Source organism: Palaemon carinicauda, chromosome 4 (genome assembly GCF_036898095.1).
Source record: "Palaemon carinicauda isolate YSFRI2023 chromosome 4, ASM3689809v2, whole genome shotgun sequence".
NCBI classification, from domain to species: domain Eukaryota; kingdom Metazoa; phylum Arthropoda; class Malacostraca; order Decapoda; family Palaemonidae; genus Palaemon; species Palaemon carinicauda.
In genome coordinates, this window is record NC_090728.1 from 186,510,758 (window position 1) to 186,533,221 (window position 22,464).

The 22,464-nt window shown below is 34.8% G+C and overlaps 1 protein-coding gene across 1 annotated transcript in view; it reads right to left on the reverse strand.

Annotated features, from left to right (window-relative positions):
• Positions 1-8,811: 8,811 nt before the first annotated feature.
• The window catches only part of LOC137640271 (dual specificity tyrosine-phosphorylation-regulated kinase 1B-like), a 68,065-nt gene continuing 54,412 nt past the window's right edge, over positions 8,812-22,464 (reverse strand). The window contains 3 exon segments of the mRNA XM_068372869.1: positions 8,812-15,910; positions 16,938-17,373; positions 21,144-21,290. Coding sequence (XP_068228970.1) covers positions 15,138-15,910; positions 16,938-17,373; positions 21,144-21,290 — 1,356 coding nt within the window. The 3' untranslated portion in view covers positions 8,812-15,137.

A 22,464-nucleotide genomic window follows, 5' to 3' on the forward strand; every position in this document is an offset into this window, starting at 1 on the left:
AAATTTTCCACCATGTATTGCAAGCATTAGTTCTAAGCATAAGTCGCAGAAAGGAAAATGGACACTTACAGATTATACGTATTAAGCAAAAATGTTAAACAAGGATATGAATCACCGGCAAACTAAAGAAAGTCTTTGTCATGCTTAGCTTCTTGTGGGATAGTTTTTCATCGTGTTACTTTTTTATAATCCAAATTTTTAATATAGGTAAATAAGGAAGTCAGGTGTTAATAAATCGTATTTATATATACTAACTATATATATATATATATATATATATATATATATATATATATATATATATATATATATATATATATATATATATATATATATATATACTAAGGTCAATGGCTGTATTAATCAATATGCAGTTTGGACGGTTTCGCTTTGCTTAATCATTTAAGAACTCGAACCATTTACACCAGGAAATACTAATTTCCAATTCTTTAGAATAAAAAAAATAGTTGCCATGCAAGGTTATTTCCACACATACTAAAGCATACTCATGTCTAGTTTAACCCCTCTGATAAAAAAGACATATTATCATTTACGCAAACTCGACCTAATTGGCCACTGTTACTCGTATAAATCATATGTTTTGGAAGAAAGGGATATTTCATTAAGTTAACAAGAGTGACTAGATACTGAAAATTCCCACATAGATTTAGTGGACGAAAAAACATATTCCTAAGTTGAAATACCGCCCAAATTCTGTTAAGTATGGTATAATTTCAATGCAGTTTGCCAAATCGGATGTAGGCTAACTAAATTCTTTGGCCAATTTAAGAATGTTGTTATTCTTGGGGTAATAATGCAGCTTTGTTGCATGACACATCAACAAGTGCGACCATGTGACTTTCAGAGAACGAACGAATGAACACATTTTGTGGGTTATGAACTGCGTAGCGTGCGATATATATATATATATATATATATATATATATATATATATATATATATATATATATATATATATATATATATATATATATATATATATATACTAGTGCAGCATATACTTCCTGTCAAAACTGACGTTAAATATTAAAATAGATATGGATACACACATGCATAGATTCAACCCTTCCCACTCCTTCCTCTAGGGTATGACTACTCCCTCTCCCCCACGACCTGAGAGACGGGGAGATACCGAGTAGTTAACAGTCTGGCAATGGCGCTGAACATGACTGGATATATATATATATATATATATATATATATATATATATATATATATATATTTCAGGCAGATTTAGTAGCATTGCCAGACGTATAACTTCTTGGTCTCTCCCAACCCTGAGTAGTGGGGAGAGGGAGTAGTCATATGCCAGTGAACGGGGTTGTAGTTAGGAAATGGAGCGGAAGGGTTGAATGTGTGTGTGTGTGTATTACTTCCCACTACCCAAGGAATGGGGAAAGACAAAGTACTTATACGTCTGGCAGTGCCACTGGACATGATGGCAAATATATATATATATATATATATATATATATATATATATATATATATATATATATATATATATATATATACAGTACATGTAGCTTTTATATATACATATATTTAATATATTTATATAATATATATATATATATATATATATATATATATATATATATATATGTATATATATATACACACACACACACACACACATATATATATATATATATATATATATATATATATATATATATATATATATATATATATATCTTTGCTTGTTGTACCGTAAAACTAGACAACTTCACACACACACACACACACACACACACATATATATATATATATATATATATATATATATATATATATATATATATATATATATATATCCCTCAGGTAATGGAAGAATACATAATATATATAATATATATATATACATATATATATATGTACAGTATATATATATATATATATATAATATATATATATATATATATATATATATATATATATATAGCCTATATATATATATATATATATATATATATATATATATATATATATATATATATATATATATATATCCCTCAGGAAATGGAAGGATACATATATATATATATATATATATATATATATATATATATATATATATATATATAGATAGATAGATAGATGGATAGATAGATAATAGCCAGACACTTGCTTCTTAATATATGGAGGAGTTTGGTAGAAATTTAGTTTTAGTCGATTGGTATTCACCAGTGGGATCTTACTTTTAGCTTAAATAATTCAATATTTAGTATATTTTCTAGATTCTTTATTTTCCTTTATGTGACATATATTTTTCTTTAAGTCATTTCCTCGAGTTCCCTGAGGTTGTAGTTAAATATATATGACATCACGTCTTTCTTGACACTGTAGACTTTATCCTTTTTATATTTTCATAGTTTTCTATTATATTTGTGATCTTTATTAGAGCTATTTAACAAGTAAAGTTATATGTTGGGTCAAGTTCCTGACCCTTAAATTGTCCAAATAGTAGTTTAGCTTTTCTTGCTGGAATGCCAGTTTTGGTCAAGTTCATCTTTGTGTTGTAAATGAAAAACTGTCAGCAATTCGTCAACGAGCGATAATCTGCTTAAGCCAGTGTGCAACCTCTACAGAGTATATAATTTTTCATGTGATACTACATCTTTACAATTGATATCGTAAAATTCTATATTTATCGTGTTCTATGTTCTTGAATATAGGGACTGGAATTTTCAAAAGTTAAAGGGTTCAATCATTTCCAATAATTTATTACTATTTTTTAAACATTTAAATCGGGATATTTTATCAATTTGTTTTCATTATGTTACCAAGACCCTTTGATATATACTTAACACCGTCCTATCTAAAATCTTTCAAATCTACCCTTACCGACATACTTATTCTAGTGTTATTTACTTCGATTAATATACAGTCAGATTCAATTCCAAAGGAGCAGTTCGAAGCTAAGATTGGACTTATAGATTTGAGCTTTATACTCAAGCGTTGGGGCCTGTGAGGCCATTCAGCACAAAAGTGCATCTAGGGTAAATTCCTTGATTTATACTACAAGGTAAAAGTTAGAAGAGGTTGGGCAGGAACTCTTCATTTCCCTTGCCAAACCGACACATCTTACATATCAGTTCCTGTTACCTTGCTGAGTTTTGGAATAACATTCCTACTGTACACCCTCCTTGGTATACTAAGTAACATTATGCCATCATAATTCATAAAATCAATTCTACATTTATATATTTTTTTCTGAGATTCTCTCCACAGCTAAAAATTCCATGAAAACCCAGGTGAGCCCTTCAATTGCACTGTCCCTACTATACTGTGGTATCTTGCTTATAAGTCCATTAACTCCGGGTCTCTTTCCTTTTTTATAGTTTTAATTAGATTGGATTTACAGAAGGACCAGGAAGGCCATTCATGGCTGAGGTGAAACTGGAAGAAATGCCGCAGTTATGCTATGAAGAACAAGTTAAAAAAAGGTTGGATAACATGATGGAAGAAAGAAAATGGAAACAAAGATAAAGTATAACATGGAAAAGTAGATGCAGCTATGGTCTGAAAGGACACTGCAAAGAACCATAATCAATGCCTTCAGTGCACCAACTCTTTAATCCCTTAACCACCTATATTATATACTTAGCAGTTACATCAAAAAGGATTTGTAGTGTTTCATGTTTTACATAATTTAGTTATGCTTCTCTTCTATCCTCCAAATTGAATGAACCTTCAAAATACTCGCTTTAATCACCAAAGACTGCAATCTTGCCGGACAATTTCTCTCCACTGGCATAATTTATTCCGAGATCTATTTGTTTGTTCATTATACTTTCTCATTGCATAGGTATATATAAACACAATTACTCTACTTGAAATGTAGCCTATCCGTAACATTCAGGGAATTTGCATCAGTTCAATTTGGAAGCATCAGCAGCAGTTTATTCATTACCAAGTTGCTTGGGGAGCAGACAGATTAGTTTTTGTTAAATACCATAGAAAAACTGCGGACTCTTACTTGTCAATGGCCTTCACATTCACTGAAGAGTGGTCTCTGTCAATGAAACAGCAGCTTAACAGTTGGGCCTCCTCTTGACTTTTAGAGAAGCATCAATATTCCTTTAGAATAATTCAATGTCCCATGTTTGCATTATATTTATGAATTAGAACTATATAGCCTGGCACCAAACCAAGAACGCCCTTTTAGAACTAAAGTGCAACTGGGGAAAACCGTGCTGAGTCTTGGAATAAAACTTAAAAAAGCAGTTGAACAACAAAATGTTAGAAAAGAAGCAGGAATGGAGGTAGAGTAGAAGGATGTATAGCAAGTACAGCTGCAATAGTCTTGAGTAATGCCTACAGTGAACTGCGTTAGGTGCACTAATGGCACTAATCGCCTTATGGATGCACTATTTTTCATTACTTTAGCTTTGTTCATGTTGAATTCTTTGATTTTCCATTTTTGTGGTTGTTTAGATTAATCATTCATTCATTTTTAAGGGTATAAGACATTCTGTAAGTGGGACTTTTTGACAATAAATAGAATGAGAGCTTACTCCCTATTTAAAAGCTAATCTCTGAATTACTGTAACATCTTTTCTGTTCCTCTTTCAAATCTAACAAAATACAGCAGTAAAAATAAACTTTGCAGATTCCATCATAAGTTTCTCTGGATAATGTATAAGTTGCACGCCATTACGTTTCAAATCACATGATTGACATCTGCAAGAAAAACAAAGACATGGAAGCCTTTATCCAACAGTAACCCATTCACTAGACTTGGGACACAAAGTAAGCTTTACCTTCAAAATTTTACCTACCTGAACTTCTCAAGACACCCACACCAATAGAACAGCAGTGAATTGACATTAAGATTATGGAAAGGTTAAGATGTATGAAGGGGATAGCTACAAACCCTGAACACATTAAACTAAACACTAAAATTAAATGACATAGCCATAATTAGTTTCTGTAACTTAACAATGTCAGATCCATTTGACAGATAGGAGACTACACTGAACTTTAAAATGTCTTAGCACTAGCCTATAGCAAGTAGTTGAATCTTACATATACTGTATGATAGGGAATTATCCAAATATTTCAAGTCCATGTGACAAATCAACCTATATCTATTGAGAGTTATCATACTACTTTAGTATGATAATTCATTACAGAACTGTTAGGTTACACTAGAAAACGGTTGTAATCACCCCCATATAATTGGAAATAGTACAGTATAGTAGGGGGCTGAGGTTATTGGAGCAAAGGAAAATAAGAAATTTATTTCTTTTACATGTCAATGCGATCAAGCTTTTATGAGGAAGCCACACGAACCTCCGGTAAGCTTCATTGAAGTAAATTATTTTCCAAATCTGCATAGGATTTTCTTCTGCCTGCCATAAGGGTCAAGAATATTGAATAGGTGTAAAGAATAATTGTGGTTTCAAATTCAATAAGAACAGGATTCTGTTTAAAATCTTCATTCTTTAATTTGTTTGTTCTTTATTTTCAATGTTATATAGGTCAAGAGTGTATGGTATGTTCACTTGGGAAATTATCAACAACTAAGTCCTATGTTGAGGCCCTTTGAGTCAATAGGCCTAGGAGGAGATGATGATGAATTCTTGTTAGTTTGGAATTTGCCACTAGGTTTAAAAATTTATATTCGATACAAATAGAAAATCAAGAATGGACTGGATAGCTTACCCACAGAGAACCGAGAACCAATTAAAGTATGTTTTAAATGAATAACTGCTTTTGAAGATCCATCTGTTATAGACTTAGCTCTCAGTGGCTTAGGGTTGTCAGTCCCTGAAGGTGTAATACATTACTGAGGATTAGCTTTGACACAAATATCTCCTTCCACTCAATAACAACAAATATCTCAGTAATATTAAAAACTAAAGTAAAAAATCTTTTAGTTTTCCTTGCAGCAGTTTTCAACGGTATATCAAAGAACAAGAATAGATTAAAGAAAAATGGATAGAACTAACAGTGGCCTTATCTTAGTCTAGATGCCCTGAATTGGTCTTGGAAGTGTGGAAGACTAATACCTCATGGGGTGCAGCAGAAAAAATACCACACAAAAATTTTCTTTGTATGACGAAAGACCTCACTGCATAGGTAATGAACCATGGGAGAGGCCTGAAAAAATAAAGATATAATTTAAAGATATTTGCCATTGTCCCTACCCACGGCCCCTCCCACCAAGGGTAGGACAGGGCTACAACCTTTTCAGTACAAATCATACCATCAAAATAGTTACCACTGAAAAATAACTGAAAAGTCATACATCTGACAAGCCCAAACAAAATACTATTTTGAGCCAAACCCCATTCAATGAAACTATGAGAAATCAAGAAATAATTGAGTGCAAAAAGGCAAGTGATGTAAAATCCTAAAAGTTTAGAGCAATTGATCGAGTGGAAAGAAAAACTTTACAATCAAATCATAGTAAGCATAATTGAATACATTCATGGGACACATATCAAAATATTATTGGTTATATTTTCTTGAAACCCAACTTAACCATTACAGTACTATTGAAGTGTTTGCTACATCGATAAAGTTTCTGTAAATGAAGGCAATAGTGTTGAATGATGCCTATGCTTCTGCAAAATCTCCCATGTATCCATGTAGAAAAATTATATTTTCATTACTTCTGCAATTATCATTATTATTATTATCATTACTTAAGCTACAACCCTAGTTGGAAAAGGAGGATGCTATAAGACCAGGGGCTCCAACAGGGAAAATAGCCCAGTGATGAAAGGAAATATAGGACGATAAAATATTTTAAGAACAGTAACAACATTGAAATAAATTTTCCCTTATAAACTATAAAAACATCAACAAAACAAGAGGAAGAGAAACAAGATAGAATAGTTTGCCCCGAGCGTACCCTTAAGCAAGAGATTCTCAAGACGAAGATCATGGTACAGAAGTTATGGCACTACCCAAATTATGCCTTTCTATTATACATGACAGCTGTGGGTTCACAATATATTAAATACATTTTGATATAAATTCTTCACAGGGTTTCAATGGGGATTGGATTTAATTTATGAATTTGGGGTATATAACAAAGCACTGGGGCCTGTGAAGTCATCCACCACCAAGTGCAACTGACAGAAAATCTTTCAGTTACACAAAGACATAAATGTTTGAGGGGTCGGACCGCATGTTGTTGGGGGTAAATTAGAAGGATATAAAGTACTGTGTAGCGAATGCAGCTATGTGAAGAAACACTGCAAAGACCACTAAATAATATCAACAGCAAACTATCCGATCTTCACTAACAACACTACTCCTTATGAGGGTTTCAAAATGAAAATCTACTTGGTACAAGGATTAAATTCAATGACACAAGAGCTTTAGCCAATGTGCCTACTCCTTTCAGAACTTATACAGTACCTGCAATGAAGATTTGATTTATGAAATTTCCCAATCCTGAGACCAAGAGGACATTTAGTGCCCAGGGAAAAAATGCATAGCTACACAGCTAAAGTGGAATTAAGAGAGGTTGGACAGAACAATGTAAAAGACCTAACAAATATTATAAAAAAAAAAAAAACCAAGTAAAGTCACTACTAAATGTTATGAAAGAATACTTTCCCTTGGAAAACAAACTGCCATAAACTTTTCAGTCTGATGACTTTTATCATGAAAACCCATGTAACATTGAGATAGATTATAAAGGTTTTCATAAAAACAGCATATAGTGAAAAATAACTTTCTACATTAGATTGTTTGAAGATATACATACTATCCTTTTGGTCATAGCAAGGGATTTTGGACTGGATTGAATTTAAACAATGTAGTCCAGCCATAAGACCTGTGAGACCATTCAGTACTCAAGTGCAACTGAAGGTAAAATTAAAATAAGTTGATTGATTGATTTAAGGTTTTCAGGCATCCTGACATCTAGGGTAAAATAAGTTGAACAGCAAGATGGAGAAAATGAAATGGAACAGAGGTCCAGTAAAAGAACATAATGCAAGTGGAGCTAGGGGCCAAAGGCATACTACTAAGACCATTAAGTAATGCCTACAGTAAACAACATAATGTGACCAGCCAACACTGTTTTATTAATCCTCAATATTCATAGGTGCCATAACTGGAAGCGATGGAGTAAGGTATATCAACTAGGAGATCTAACAATTGTTCACACCTTTTTTTACAGGGAAGCAAATTAACCCATTATGATCTTAGAGAAAAACTGAAATGTGACTCATCACTACATCAAGAATCAGAACAAATTCGAAAAATAATTGGGTCAATCAGTTAGTAAACATAAATATCAACAGTTTAACCAGCCAACCTTGATGAAAACAGCTCCCGGATAGCGTTGACTTTATAACTGGAAAAAGATCATTAAAAATTTATCAATTACAGTTCCTCAAACTTGATTACAAAAAAAAAAAAAGAAAAAAAAAATACCGATATAAAGTTGGTGTCTCAATGAGTTAGACAAAAATTTGGTTACTCACACTAAGTAGATTTTAATAATCATGTTGTAACGTAGACTGGTAAAAGGATGTATCTAATTACAATCAAATACAGTAAAATCAATTAACAACAATCCTAATGACAAGTTTTTAAAGTTCAATAAAAATCTCAAATATTTCCTGTCAAAACTTCTTATAAAATTAATGAAATTTCCTGTCAAATATAGAAGAAAATTTTTAGAGAGATTTATTTTAGCTTGGCTGGTTCTTAGTTAATGTTTTTGTCTTTTCCAGCAAACCAAAGAATTCTCAGATGATATTTTGGAAAACTAACAAATACCAAAAAATAAAAAAAACAGCAAGGTAACAAACAAAGAATTCTCATTAGTATTATTTTATTTTTTAATAACAAAGTTGCAGACATTTTGTTCTATTTGTGTCTAGGAGACGGGTAGCAACGGGTACAGCGGCGTCAGACCACAGGTTTGGTCGGTTGCAGTAGCAAGTTGACCTCGTTGGTCCAAGAATCAGCAGCGTGGACCTTTTCAGGGCCCGGTCAAGCCAACGGGGAAGCAGCGACTGCCCTCCCAATCCTTAACTCACTTTTTAATCCTCCACAGACAACCGAAACAGACTACTCCCTGAATCCCAGATTAATTTTTGAGCACCAATCTTTTTCCTAAATCTGCGAGGAAGAAGTGATGAGAGGTTTGGTCAGGCAGTCAGGGGACTGTTGCTAGAGCCTATACCCTTATATATCAGCCACAATTTTTACTTTTATTTTCTTCATTCAACAACATTTCATCTTAAAAGTGACAGAAAGAGGACAAAACATAAAAATATTAAAAACGTGTGTGCGAGAGTTTTGTGTATACATGTTCATGTGTACGTGTGTGTATTACCATACACTTCAAATTCACATTTTCAATTGTGAAAATATTAATCACAGTTTCCTATCCCTGCTGACTAACTTTTAAAAGCTTCAATAAAAAGAATGCATAACCTACCATCTGGATAATAATTATACTGTACCACTTTCATATAAGTGTCACAAAGGAGGCTGAAATATAAGGCTCTGGCTGCTTCATTATCTTGGCAATTGAATTGTTTATGACCCTACAGCTAATGTTCTACTCCAATTATTTATCTCTGTATGTATAAATTATGAAGACTACAACTTATGATTATAAACAAACATTTCTCCCCAAGCTATGAGCAAATGCACAGCAAGGAGTCTCATTTATACAAGTCGGTTAAGATCTAAAAATCATTTTGACCTGTTTTTGAAGTATTCATTCTTTACTATCCATCGTCACACTGACCACTTTAACAGGATCACACGCAGAGAAATCACAAATACATCAGGGGTAACGAGATCTCAGCATGCTGACAAGATACTTTAGAATTGCATTTAGGATTTCAATAAATATTTAGATACTGTATTTGGAAACAAAAATTGAAATGCCAACTGGTGTCAGGAGACCTTTTGACAAAACTCTTACAAGAAAGACTTTCCTAAAGGGATAAATTTGTAGAAATTAAATTCTTCAAATATCCAAGAGACATGCACTCTTTTTGATGAATTTAATTTTGAGGAGCCACCTCTTGTATATTTTCTATCAACATTCTAGATCTCTGAACCCCAACAACAATTTTTGCCAACAATGTGTAAGTGCCCAGATCATGGCTCTGCTGCCACCCACAAGGGTACTCCAAGCCTCTAGAACAAGGAAAACCTTGTCTTGTGCCATTCCTTTCTGAAGTTGAAAAACTTTTTATAAAACTATAGGTTTTCCTTGAATTTTGGCACTGGACTATTTTATCTTGCCTGCTGCACATACGGCATAATGACCATCATGGACTAACTTTAATTCTAAAATCCTTTACAGAGGAATAAAGAGTAAGCTTCTCGACTCAAAATATAATACATCACAGATCCATGATGGTCTGCCACGGCACACAAGAGGAGAATATTCCCGAGGGTAGTGGCACCTCATACTCTTTAGAGCACCACAGGTCAACGAGCCAATGAAAAATGTTCCCTTACCCACCCATTTCACCCAATGGCCACTTTTTAAATATATTCCATTCCCATGCCTCCCTCCCTGACTAGATACTAAGGAATACAGGTATAAGGTAAACAATACCTTATTGTGCTATACAGTTTTGACTTTCATATAAATATCAAACTAAATCTTGGAGCATTCATAAGAAAATTTTAACTATGAATAGCAAATGCATCTTAACAACATCCCAACTTCAAATATTGACATGTTCATTAAATTTTAATATTTAATACTGTGAACTGATTGAAATATGAAATTACTAAATTTTTTAAGGCTTAGCAATATATATACGGCATATGGTATATATATAAATATATATATCTATATATATTACAATCCCTGACTGCTACTCTTGCTGCTGCTGATGATGATGATGATGAAGAAGATAGAAAGTGTGGCCATTGAGTGGGGGGTTTTCTCAGGGAAGGGGCTGCCAGTGCTGTGTTTTAGTTGGCACAGTGCACCATCAGCAATGGCATATTACAGCCAGAGTCCTTGGTCGAGAACCTAAGGCATGTGGATATAACTGGTAAACATTAACCAATAGGTTACAGAAAACCAGTAGGAAGTATTAACCTCCTAGTTACCTACATATGACAGTGCCACAAAAGCTTAACTTCTCCGTCATTGCATTCATGTGTAAGAAAAACAATTTAGATGCATGAGAATTCCTACCTTGAGATTTAAACTAGTGTCAATTTACCTCTACATTACCTTTCGTACAAAATGAAAATGTAAACAGAATGTTTGGGGATTACACAAAGACAGACTGAGGCAACAAATTACAAGCAATTGTTTCGCCATGCTAGGAGAGTCGGCATTGCCTCATGGTCAACCAACTTCCACTAGCATACAAACATTGCACTATTCCATAATTTCTGGGAGCTTTTATGAGATTATGGGATTCATTTCTTATAGATCTGTAATTTCTACTCTAAAAATTATCAATTTCTTTTTTACAAAAGAGGTGGTTCGTCACTGCAACCTTTCTACCAATCTCACTTGACTCCAAGATATCAGGAGTTGATACGATCTGTTCCTCAATCATAATCACAGTCATAGTTTTCAATGAAGCACATAAATAAAGTTTATTTATGAAAAATTACTTTAAAAACTTTATAACATTACACTGATTATTTCACACAACCACCTAAAAGCCAAGTAAAATTTAACAATATTAATTATAATCTTGCCAATTAAGAAGCAATAACGAAAAAGATTTTTTATAATAAATGATACAGCTGTCATAATTATTCATCCTCATAAAATCGGAGTCATGAGCAAAACTGCACCACACAAGGGAGTGTGATGCCCTTCACTCTTCTCTCTTCCCACAGTATGAGCCACAAGACAAGAGGACCAAAGAGTGACACAACACAGCACTTTTTGTTGAAGGTCAGTAGGACTCATGAATCACTATGGTGCCCTGTCATCAAAGGCAGCCCCAAGCCACTGAGCACTGAGGTCATACGGTATAGAGGACAGTCTTAGGTTTGGTTTCTGTCATGCACTGATACAACCACTCCAAACTTCAATTGATTTAACGTAACTGGTCTGAGGCAATTCTGCAGCTCTGTGCATTTTCAAAAAGAAGTTTGTGATCATCCTACATGAAGGCAGATCAACAAAAAGTATTTTGAAGATTCAGAAAGCTGTTGACCTTGCCTACTGTCTGACATTGACCTACCACCCTGTCTCCCAACAGCCGCTAGACTATGTACACATCATGGACCGCGCACACTGACTGTGAGTGAGCTCTGCGTTCACAAAAGGTATGCCACTGTGAGCAAATGTACACATTATAAAATAATAAAAATAATAAAAAAGAAAGAACAAGGGCATTATTCAACTGACTACCATTTTTCACATAATATACAATATGAGGCTTACTGCAGATGTCAGTAAGAAAGTCTTGACAGCAATGAGTAAAACTTGTCCTAGAATTCATTATAAACCTCCATGAATGAATCCCCTGGGAGATGAAATATACATACCCTGATGTACATATGACCAATCAATAGAATAAATGCCCTATAATGAAACACTACTGATGGAAAACCAGTTATTTTTTTCAATGGACTGGGAAAATTAATGCTAGTAAAGATTACGGAAAAAAAAAAAAAATAAAAGTAAATCCCACATTTTCTCCCCATTATTTAAGTTTTACAGGATCTGGCCATGTATAGATCTGCAACAAACATAAAGTTGGTAATTGTTACAGTAAATCAATTGTGCTTTCTAAAACCCTTATATGTATGAAATGTGCCCCTATGTCATTCATAAAAATGAATAAAATAAATGTCATCAACACAAAATAAAGCCTTTGATTTCTATACTATCTGTCGTGCTGTAATTTACAGACTTATAATAACCTATTTTAAAATCTGCAGGAACATGACGTCATAAATAAATTTTGAATTCTAGACCAACAGTTACTTGGTAAGTACTGTACACATAAACTAACAAAATCAAAGACTACTGAAAGGGTGGTAGAATTCTGAATGCTTGGATGTAACATGAAAGGGGTAATAAAAACAGACGTACAGCACTGAAGAAACTATAAATGAGGAAAGCACAAAGCATTGAACTGTAGCTTTATTTAAGCCAACCAACAGTATGATGGAACAAAACTGAACATGGGCAATCATAGTCATCTGAGGAATAAAATTTAAAGCGGTCATACATAATTTAACGGATATCTTAAAAAGAGAATTCATTAACCAAGTTGACTTAAATTTCACAGAACTTAAACAAACACAAATGCTATTCAACTTTCATAACAAATTGCATCAATAACTGTATAGTACATAGCTGTACTTTTAAAACAATTAACCAATAAAAAGAACATGTACACAAAGATATAGTTAATCTGTATAAACTAGGTTAAACAGTAATTTCATTCAACAATGTTTTACCTTAATTCTGAAATATCACCAAACATATTTGATAATGTAAAATCTACTGTTAACTAAATCCAATTATCTACCTAAAACTTTTAAAAATTTAATAGTATTTAAAAATCTAAAGTTAATCCTGTAAAATTGACAAATGGTTCTCTTCTGTATTCACAATTCTTTGTGATATGTTCATATACCAACTAATTATGCTACGGAAAAAACTTAATTTCAAAGAACTTATTTTTTTCAAGAAACAACCCCATCATGTTCTGTCAAGCATCAATTTTTGTATTCAAATTAGCAGCTCTCTCACATCGATCACACTAAAATTTTGATTGACAATTAAAAACAAGCGATTGGTTACAAAAACCAATAAGGTACATAAAGTGACAAAATATTAAAAAGAAAAAATCCTTAAGATACCTAAAAGAAAAAAAGCAACATTTAAAAGTGAGCAACTCTCTCAAATTAGAAAATTAAAAGAAAAACTGAAATGATTCATTCAGAACTACATGATATGCCAATGGAGGTCCCCCAAATTACAAACTGTTACACAACTTGCAGAGGAAATACTATAGGAATGAAGGTATCGTTAGGTCTTTGGCATGATGTTGATAAGGAATTAGGTCAGAAAATTCCAGATTTACCAGAAGTCAGTATGTAAGCAAACTGCTTCATGACAACATTTCTTGTTTGAAGTTTTTGCTTGCTTTGGGTACTGTATAGATATTCTATACAGTATTTTCTATATAAGCTGCTATCAGACTGAGCACTGTCCAGCTGGCCAGAAGCTGGGTGTTGGGGGAGGTTTATTTGCTGCTCAAATGATGCACCAACATCGGGAGGATACGCGTTAAGTGAACTGAAAACACTGATGGAGGGTGGGAACCACTCTCGGATGAATTAATTTAGAGCACGCTAAGCGTAGTAATAATGACGATGAAATGAGGGGGAGGGAGGGATAGGAGGGATAAAGGTTACTTGTTGTTCCATAATAGAAACTTCTTGAAGAGTTGTTAGGGGCTTCTTCATTATCCAAATGGGCCAAATCATGTCAAATAAGCAGATTATTGTGGATCCAATCAGTTCTCTGAAATTTGTCAAATCTTTTAGTGCATCTGCAAGGTTTGGGAGAATAGCTATTAAATCAACTCAAAGTATGCACCTCCTGAGTATTGGATTACAAATCAAAAGTACGTTGATGCATCAGATGGGAGTAAATGAGGGAGGTGTGTCTGCTGCACATAAAATGCTTCGAAGGCAGGCATTTGTGTTGGATTAATTGATAATCTGCTGGATGTGGTAGTTGAGGACTGTTGTTATATGGTTGGGGGTTTCAAAGATGTGGTGGTGGCGGTGGGGGGAGGGAGTTCCTGAGACTGGATTAGCCAACAAAGTCTGCTCGACACCCAGGCACCCAAGCACATAGCATGCTAGGTCACCTACCAAAAAGTCACTCCTCATTAGCGGGTAATAAATAACAAGATAAAAGCACGCCAAAAAGGAGAGGGAAGCCGAGCAGTCTTTTTGGTATGTGGGTGGGGTCCCGCCAGCCTCCACTCTTGAGTGTTATCTCACAGGCTCACATGACACACGAGGCACACAACACGATTCTGCACCATATTGTGGCCGCTGGCCTAGCGCTATCTCTGGCCGGACTTTAATCAGTTTCACTGTCTTCAGCCTGGCTGCCTATTATCCAAAGATCACTGTTGAGCAGGTTGCTAGGTGAGCCCAGCCGTTAATGACTGGCCAAAGGGCTATGCTGCACCACCATAGGACTATCTTCTCCTCCTGCACTCGCTCCCCCACTACCTCCTCCTTCTGTACGGCCACTGTTGTTGCTCTGTCTTTGTCCTACACGCACTACTGCACCTCCACTGGTTACTGTTGACGATGATGACGGAGTTCCTCCAGGCTGTGCCATAGGCAGTGGCTGTGGCTGTTCAAGGTGTCCCCCAGGTGGGCGTGTCCCTTCATACAGTACAGTGGGGCCACTGGCCACAACCGGCATTAAAGAACCACTTGTATAAGTGTAACCAACCATGCTAACCTGGCCTCCACTTGCTCCCCCACCAGTGCTACTTGAGGCAGGTGGGAATGAGGGCACACTTGGATATTGGTATGCTGTTGGTGGTGGTCCACTTGCACTGCTGCTACTGCTAGGTGCCAGTGGAATGTTGACAGATCCAGTCTGGGTGCAGTCCAATGCCATGGGTAAATAAGGATGGGCAGCATATACTGCTGTAGGGGGCATAGTTCCTCCAGCTGCAGCCACACAGCTACTCCCAGTGGTGGCTTGTGGTTGAGGTCGCCCCGTTGCATCCAGTGGGCGAGAGTCAAGTGGTCGGCAGCGGTGGGCATGATATGGGTGCACATGACGAGGATGGTGGGCAGGGTGTGGAGGATGAGCTGCATGATGACTAAATACTTCACAGTCCATAGCCCCGTGAGAGTGGCCCGTGTGAGTGTGCTGGTGAGACGGGTCTGACCGTGCACGACCACACACCACAACTGAAAATATTAACAAAAAAATGAAGTAAAACAAAACAAAACAAAATGAAACAGAAATAAAGAAAATAAAAGAAATAAAATCAAATTAAAATGAAAGGAACTATGACAGCACACACCTACACCACAAATGCATCTTCTCCCTCAAGAAATAATCATATCAAACCAGTCTCTATACTAACTGCTCCATGTAAATCTCTTAGTACCATCTAGTAATTGGACTTCTTTTTAAAGATAAATGCATCCATTTCAAAATAAATATATCAAACACCTAGTTTAATAACTTCTCCAGCTTCATATCACACAATGCTCTCTTATACGTTATTTCAACAAAAATCAAGATAAAGATAGCTTCATTTTCTCATCTAACATCAAAATCTTTCAAATCTACTCCCATCCTAAAAGAAATAAAGTTAAAAACAAAATTCAGAGGGTAACATCTAAAGAAAATCATATAATAAAACCAACGAAATAAAATCCTTAGTGAATTTGAAGTTTAGAACTTTCTGACATACATGTATACAAAAGAATGTGAGGATGCATACATACGTATGCACTTACACAAGTATACATGTGTATGCACTCAAACCATACTGTGAATTTTGCTTAGGTTATCTATGTCAGGGTTGTTGTAATGTGTATGATTTAAAAACCTATACTTCATGCTTTTTACATATACAATATTATTACACTTAACTAAATTATGAAAAGAAATTTACATTCTTTATGATTAAAAATGGCATATAAATCTACATGATATTTTTACTGATAAATTAACTGTACATTAGTTGATACAATTGAGAGTCTAGTCACACACTACCTAGAATCATCCTAGAGTCATATTTGTATATGGGATTAAACCCTCAAAACGAATGGGGTATCCAGAACACAAAGCCAATACATAACACCATCAGTGATTCACCCACAAGTGTGTGACCAAATCTCTAGGTTGCAATAACTGTATAATTATATCTTATATTCCTCATCTATTACAAAATAAATCATGAAAGGATCTGAGGATTGAACCAACCAGGTTGTGAGGTTGAATGGTTGATGGGAGAGGCCACTGTGTGCTCAATTGCTGGACTGGTGGAGTTGCTTGTGTTGGTGGATTCGTCACTCGTTCGCTTGAAGAAATTGTGCTGCAAGCCATAGTACGGGGTTATCCGCGTTTTGGGATCATAGTCGAGCATTTTCTTAATCAGATCCTCAAATTTCAGGTAATCTGAAACCGAGTGACCTTGTTCATTGAGGCGGCGACCTCCAGGCCCACCACTTTCCACTCCAATTATATCCCTCAATTTACGACTCATTGGTGGCTTATACTTCTTGCCATCTTTAGGCTTTTTGAGGATATAAGTTCCGTCCGGCAATTTGTCGAAATAGCGACGTGCTTTAGTAGCCATATCAAGGATATGCTTAGGAGGCATGCCTAATACCTCCACAATTTTGTTCATTTGGTCAACCTGAAAAGAAAAGGACAAAACTATCAGCACCAACTATTTGTAGTCTTAATAATGAACCTTTTTCCTGCTTTCCCTTCAAAACTATTTTCAGTTTTCATAATGGACTTAAATTATGCACACTGTCCTTAATAATACATATTGTATAAACTCCTATTCTTTTAAAGGATGATATTTCTGACCTCACAAGGAAATCTTTATACCTAACACATTTAGGGAACAAAAAATTAAATACCTGTACATAATGCAGTACATGGGGTTGAATCTTAAATTTCATGAACACTATTATAACCTTTTTTTCCTTAATACAGGTTCTTCTTTATAAAAGCTATTTTTAGAACTCCTCCTTATTCTGGCATTTAATAAAGTTGTACTAGGCTCCCAGAGATCAATTTCTTGACCTTATTACTCATTAGCTAAAGCTTATTCAGATGTAAAAGTACATTATTCTTTTATTGCTTTTACAGGTAGAAAAACTATAAAATCGGTGCATTTAGAACTAACCAATGATATAAGCATGGAAATGGAGATAGAAAAAGCACACTGTACATGGAAAATATAATACCATAAGGTAAATATTTTGAAATCTATCTTTGCAGAAAAAACAAAAGATCTACAATTTCAGGGGATATGCAAATTCTTTCAACATTAAATTTTATATGTTCACTTACATTAAATGCCCTTACGATAGTAATTTCTCCCTATTACCAGGACTGGCAGGTACTTACAATAATATAATAAAGTCAAGAACTACAGTACATTTTAAATGACTATTTGCTCTTTATTTGTCACTGGATATATAGAAACATTAAATCTAATTCAACAGATGAAAGTCCAGCATAAATTAGCTTTAAAAGCTTAATAAGACATGTTTTCTAAAACTTCATAGGTTTCACCTAATGGATTTATTCTTATTCAAAAAGGACAATTGGAGCACGCTAGAGCTGAAGTGGTTGGATTGATGTATAAAAATAGATCCTAGTTAAAATGAAATATTTATAAGCAGGAAACAATGCAAAACAATTGGGGCCTAAAAGATTCTGCAAAGAACTTCTGGTACATTACCATTTACTGTGTACCACACAAGGAACATTCAAGGACTCATGTCACAAAACCTATTTCAATTTAATCTTTGAGGATACGATGGCGTAATTGGTGCGTCACCCGTTCATGTAGCTATATAGAATATTTATTGAACTTTCTCATGCAACTTTTAGTTTTTTCTATCACCATTCCATTCTTAGTTATGCTAAGAAAAGACAATTTAAGTAGGTTGATACATGCTATTATTTCTCACCATTAAAAAGTTTGCAAGTCACGAGCCTGACAGCAATTGTGTTATGGCCAGGATCACCAGAGGGTTAAGGTAAAGTGAGGAAGATATAACAATTAAGGGGAGCTTGTGTCGTATCACACAAAAACACTGTTTTAGTCGTTCTATACATTGAAACGGCAAAAGCTTATTGCATAAATTTCCCATGGAGATGCAAAATAAGTCTATACAAACCAGTAATACTGCATAAGGTTTTCATGATCTAAAACTAGTTATTATTCCAAAATCATATAATTGTCCACGAAAAAGGGCCAAGATGATCCCTATATACATTTGTCCCTTTTCACAAAATGAACAGCAATTTTTTATGACAACTAGTCACCTGGCTACTGGGACACCAATCCAACATCTTATATTTCCTGTTGACTGCAAGGCTGGTGGGGTTACAAGGTGTGTGCTATATATAAAAATGATGAAAATCAAGATTTGGGACAAAAAGTTTGTTTGGTCTTAACAATTTCATCCATTACACAATAACCTGAATTGGTAATTAGATGAGAAGTTGAAGCACTACACATCACTGATTGTTTGCAGAGGTCTCATAGATACGTACCTTCAGAAACTCATAAGCCAGAAGACAAGGCTCTTAGAATCTTAAAAAGGGAGCGTAATCCAAAGGTAGATTTGCCGTAAAGAGTAGAGCAAAATACTTGGCTTAGTCTCATTTTGAAATAATAATAGGAACATGAGTGAGGAATGTGGAAAGACAGCAATATCTCTAACTATTGTAAGGACTAAGATGTATAAATAACTGAGTTTCAACGCCTTCATTCTAAGATGCTGGCACATTACGATTACTAATTCAATAAATGAAACTGCTAAGTGGGTGGAATCCTTAAGTGAAAATTTTCATACAATATTAAAAAGCATCTAGAGATGTGGAGAAAGACATAGAGGCCCATCTCTTCCTCAGGAAATTGGTATAGTCATTCACAGTAATAGTGACATAACCAAAAACCTCCTATGAAAAACCTGGGTTAAGAGCCATAAAAATTGAGGACCATTGCCCAGCCCTAACAAAACCAACTGATAAGATTGAAATAAAAAAAAAAAAGGAGTAATAAAAAGCCAACACAACTGACATACAGGCAAATTAAGTCAGGCAGCAAGATGGAAAATTAACCTTAACCCATTCCTTGATTATTATTTATACAATTACTTGTATAATATATAGAAAAAACTTTATCATATTCTACAGGTAAGTACCAGCAAACAAGAAAACCATATGAAAAGTAAAAGCTACAAGTTCCCCATTATTCGCAGTCATCGCACAGATAATGAAAAACACAAATAGTAGCAGACACACAACCTTTGTATTCTATACTTACAGAAAACTCTTAGGTATAAACATAACAAATAAATAAAACGAAGATTGTTATAGTAACTTCTTAAGCTTGGCATTGAGGCCTCATTCAATCACAAGATACAAAACTGAGGCAAATTCTACGAGGGTGGGCCATGTACACGAGAGATGGGAACAACGGGACGATTCACTGAGAACGTGGATTGAAGCATTACATGTGACAGCACGAGAAATGGTGCTTAATTTAAATTTCCCTCCCCTCCTGATCAAAATTGGATAATGTGGCGCAGCTTAATGTTTGACAGTTTTCTTCTAAGTTTTGCAACCTTTCCTCAAGTGTTTTGCACAAGCAAACATAAAAAAAAAGGTAGGGAAAAATATTGATATAGATAAACATTGAAAATAAGGCAATAAATCTGGAGCACCTTCTACAGCCATGCAGCTACCTCTGTCAGACGAAGGATGCCTGGGGGTTCAGGGGACACCTCTGATACAGTACTGAAAAAAGCTACACCTATTCTTTGGGAACAAAAGGCTGTGCCTGTATTATTGCTTGCCCCAACACTGGCAATTATATGATTGGCGGAATTGTTATGAACAGCTAATGATTGCATTGTTTGATGACCATACTTCCTTCAGCCATGCACTAAAATTATCTTTTTACTTGCATTTTTCCTGACTAATATTCCACCACCTAAATCAAAGAAGAGCGACTAAATACATGAAAGGTTGTAAATTAAAAAAGGGTACCAGTATTTTCGGTTAATATTCCATATTCTTAACCTGTCTGCACTCAGAACTTTCACAGGACAAATTGTTAATTATAGATATTTTGCAAAAAAAAAAAATCCTGGAAAACAACACAATTTTACACACAACATTTTACCAAGAAGTACACACCTAAAGCTTTTAGTCTACAAAGATATTAATACTTTATTGAATTTCCAAGGCATGGAGTAACATGAATATACATATGACAAAACCATATCAGACTAAGCTACTGGCAACCTAAGCATGAAGTGTTACACCTTTCCTGAAAAATCGAACCAAGCCTGATAGATGTGTTACCAGAAGCAGCCTTGCAGGAATTTTAATACCTTCAGCGACCTACTTTCCAAATAATGTGTAGCCACTTACCTCATTAGCCCCAGAGAATAATGGTTCTCCTGTATGCATTTCAACCAGTATGCAACCAAGACTCCACATGTCAATGGCCATGTTATACGGGATCCCTAGCAATACTTCAGGTGACCGGTAAAACCTCGATTGAATGTACTGGTATATCTGAAATGCAAAGAAAACATGTGACAAGCTGTTTATGGTAAAAAAAAAAATATTTTTGTTTTTGCATAATCATCTCTTGCTGAGCTTACCTTCACATAGCCATTGGTACTTCACCATAAAGTTCAGAAAAAGTAAAGCACCACAGAAGGACAACCATTTAGAATAAATAATCCAGTCTTACGTGCAGCTTACTGCAATCGAATTTTTTCAAATATTCAGCCATGACATACCATTTAACCCTTGGATAAAGGAAGCAATGGTATCTAACAGTATCTAATTATTGTATCAACTCTTTTCATTCTGCGAGATTTTCCCATTCTCTTTACCAAGGCACATGATGCACAAGGAATGCGGAACTATTCTATTATTATTATTATTACTAGATAAGATATAACCCTAGTTGGAAAAGCATATACTATAAACCAAAGGGCTTCAACAGGGAAAATAGCCCAGTAAGAAAAGGAAATGAGGAAACATAGAATAGTGTGCCTGAGAGTACCCTCAAGCAAAAGAACTCTCACCCAAGACAGTGCAAGACTGCAGTAGAGGCTATGGCATTACCCAAGACTAGAGAATAATGGTTTGATTTAGGAGTGTCCTCCCCCTAGAAGAGCTGGTGACCATAGCTAAAGTCTCTCTTCAACCTTATCAATGAAAATAGCCACTGAACAATTACAGTGCAGTTGTTAAACCCTTGAGTGAAGAATAATTGTTCAGTTATCTTTGTGTTGTTAGGTGTACGATGAAAGAGGAGTACATGTAAAGAGTAGGCCAAACTAATCGGTGTATGTGTAGGCAAAAGAAAAATGAGCCGTAACCAGAGGGATCCAATGTAATAATATCTGGCCTGTCAAAGACACCAATAATGCTTTCTTCTTCTTCTTCTTCTTTGTCTGCATCTTTTCCCACTTATTATTATTATTATTATTATTATTACTACTACTATTACAAGCTAAACTACAACCCAGTTGGAAAAGCAAGATGCAATAAGCCCAGGGGCTCCAACAGGGAAAAATAGCCCAGTGAGGAAAGGAAATAAGAAAATAAATAAACTACAGAAGAAATAAACAACCAAAATAAAATAATTTATGAACAGTAACAACATTAAATTAGACCTTTCTAATATAAACTATAAAAACTTTAAAAAAACAAGAGGAAGAGTGTACCCTCAAGC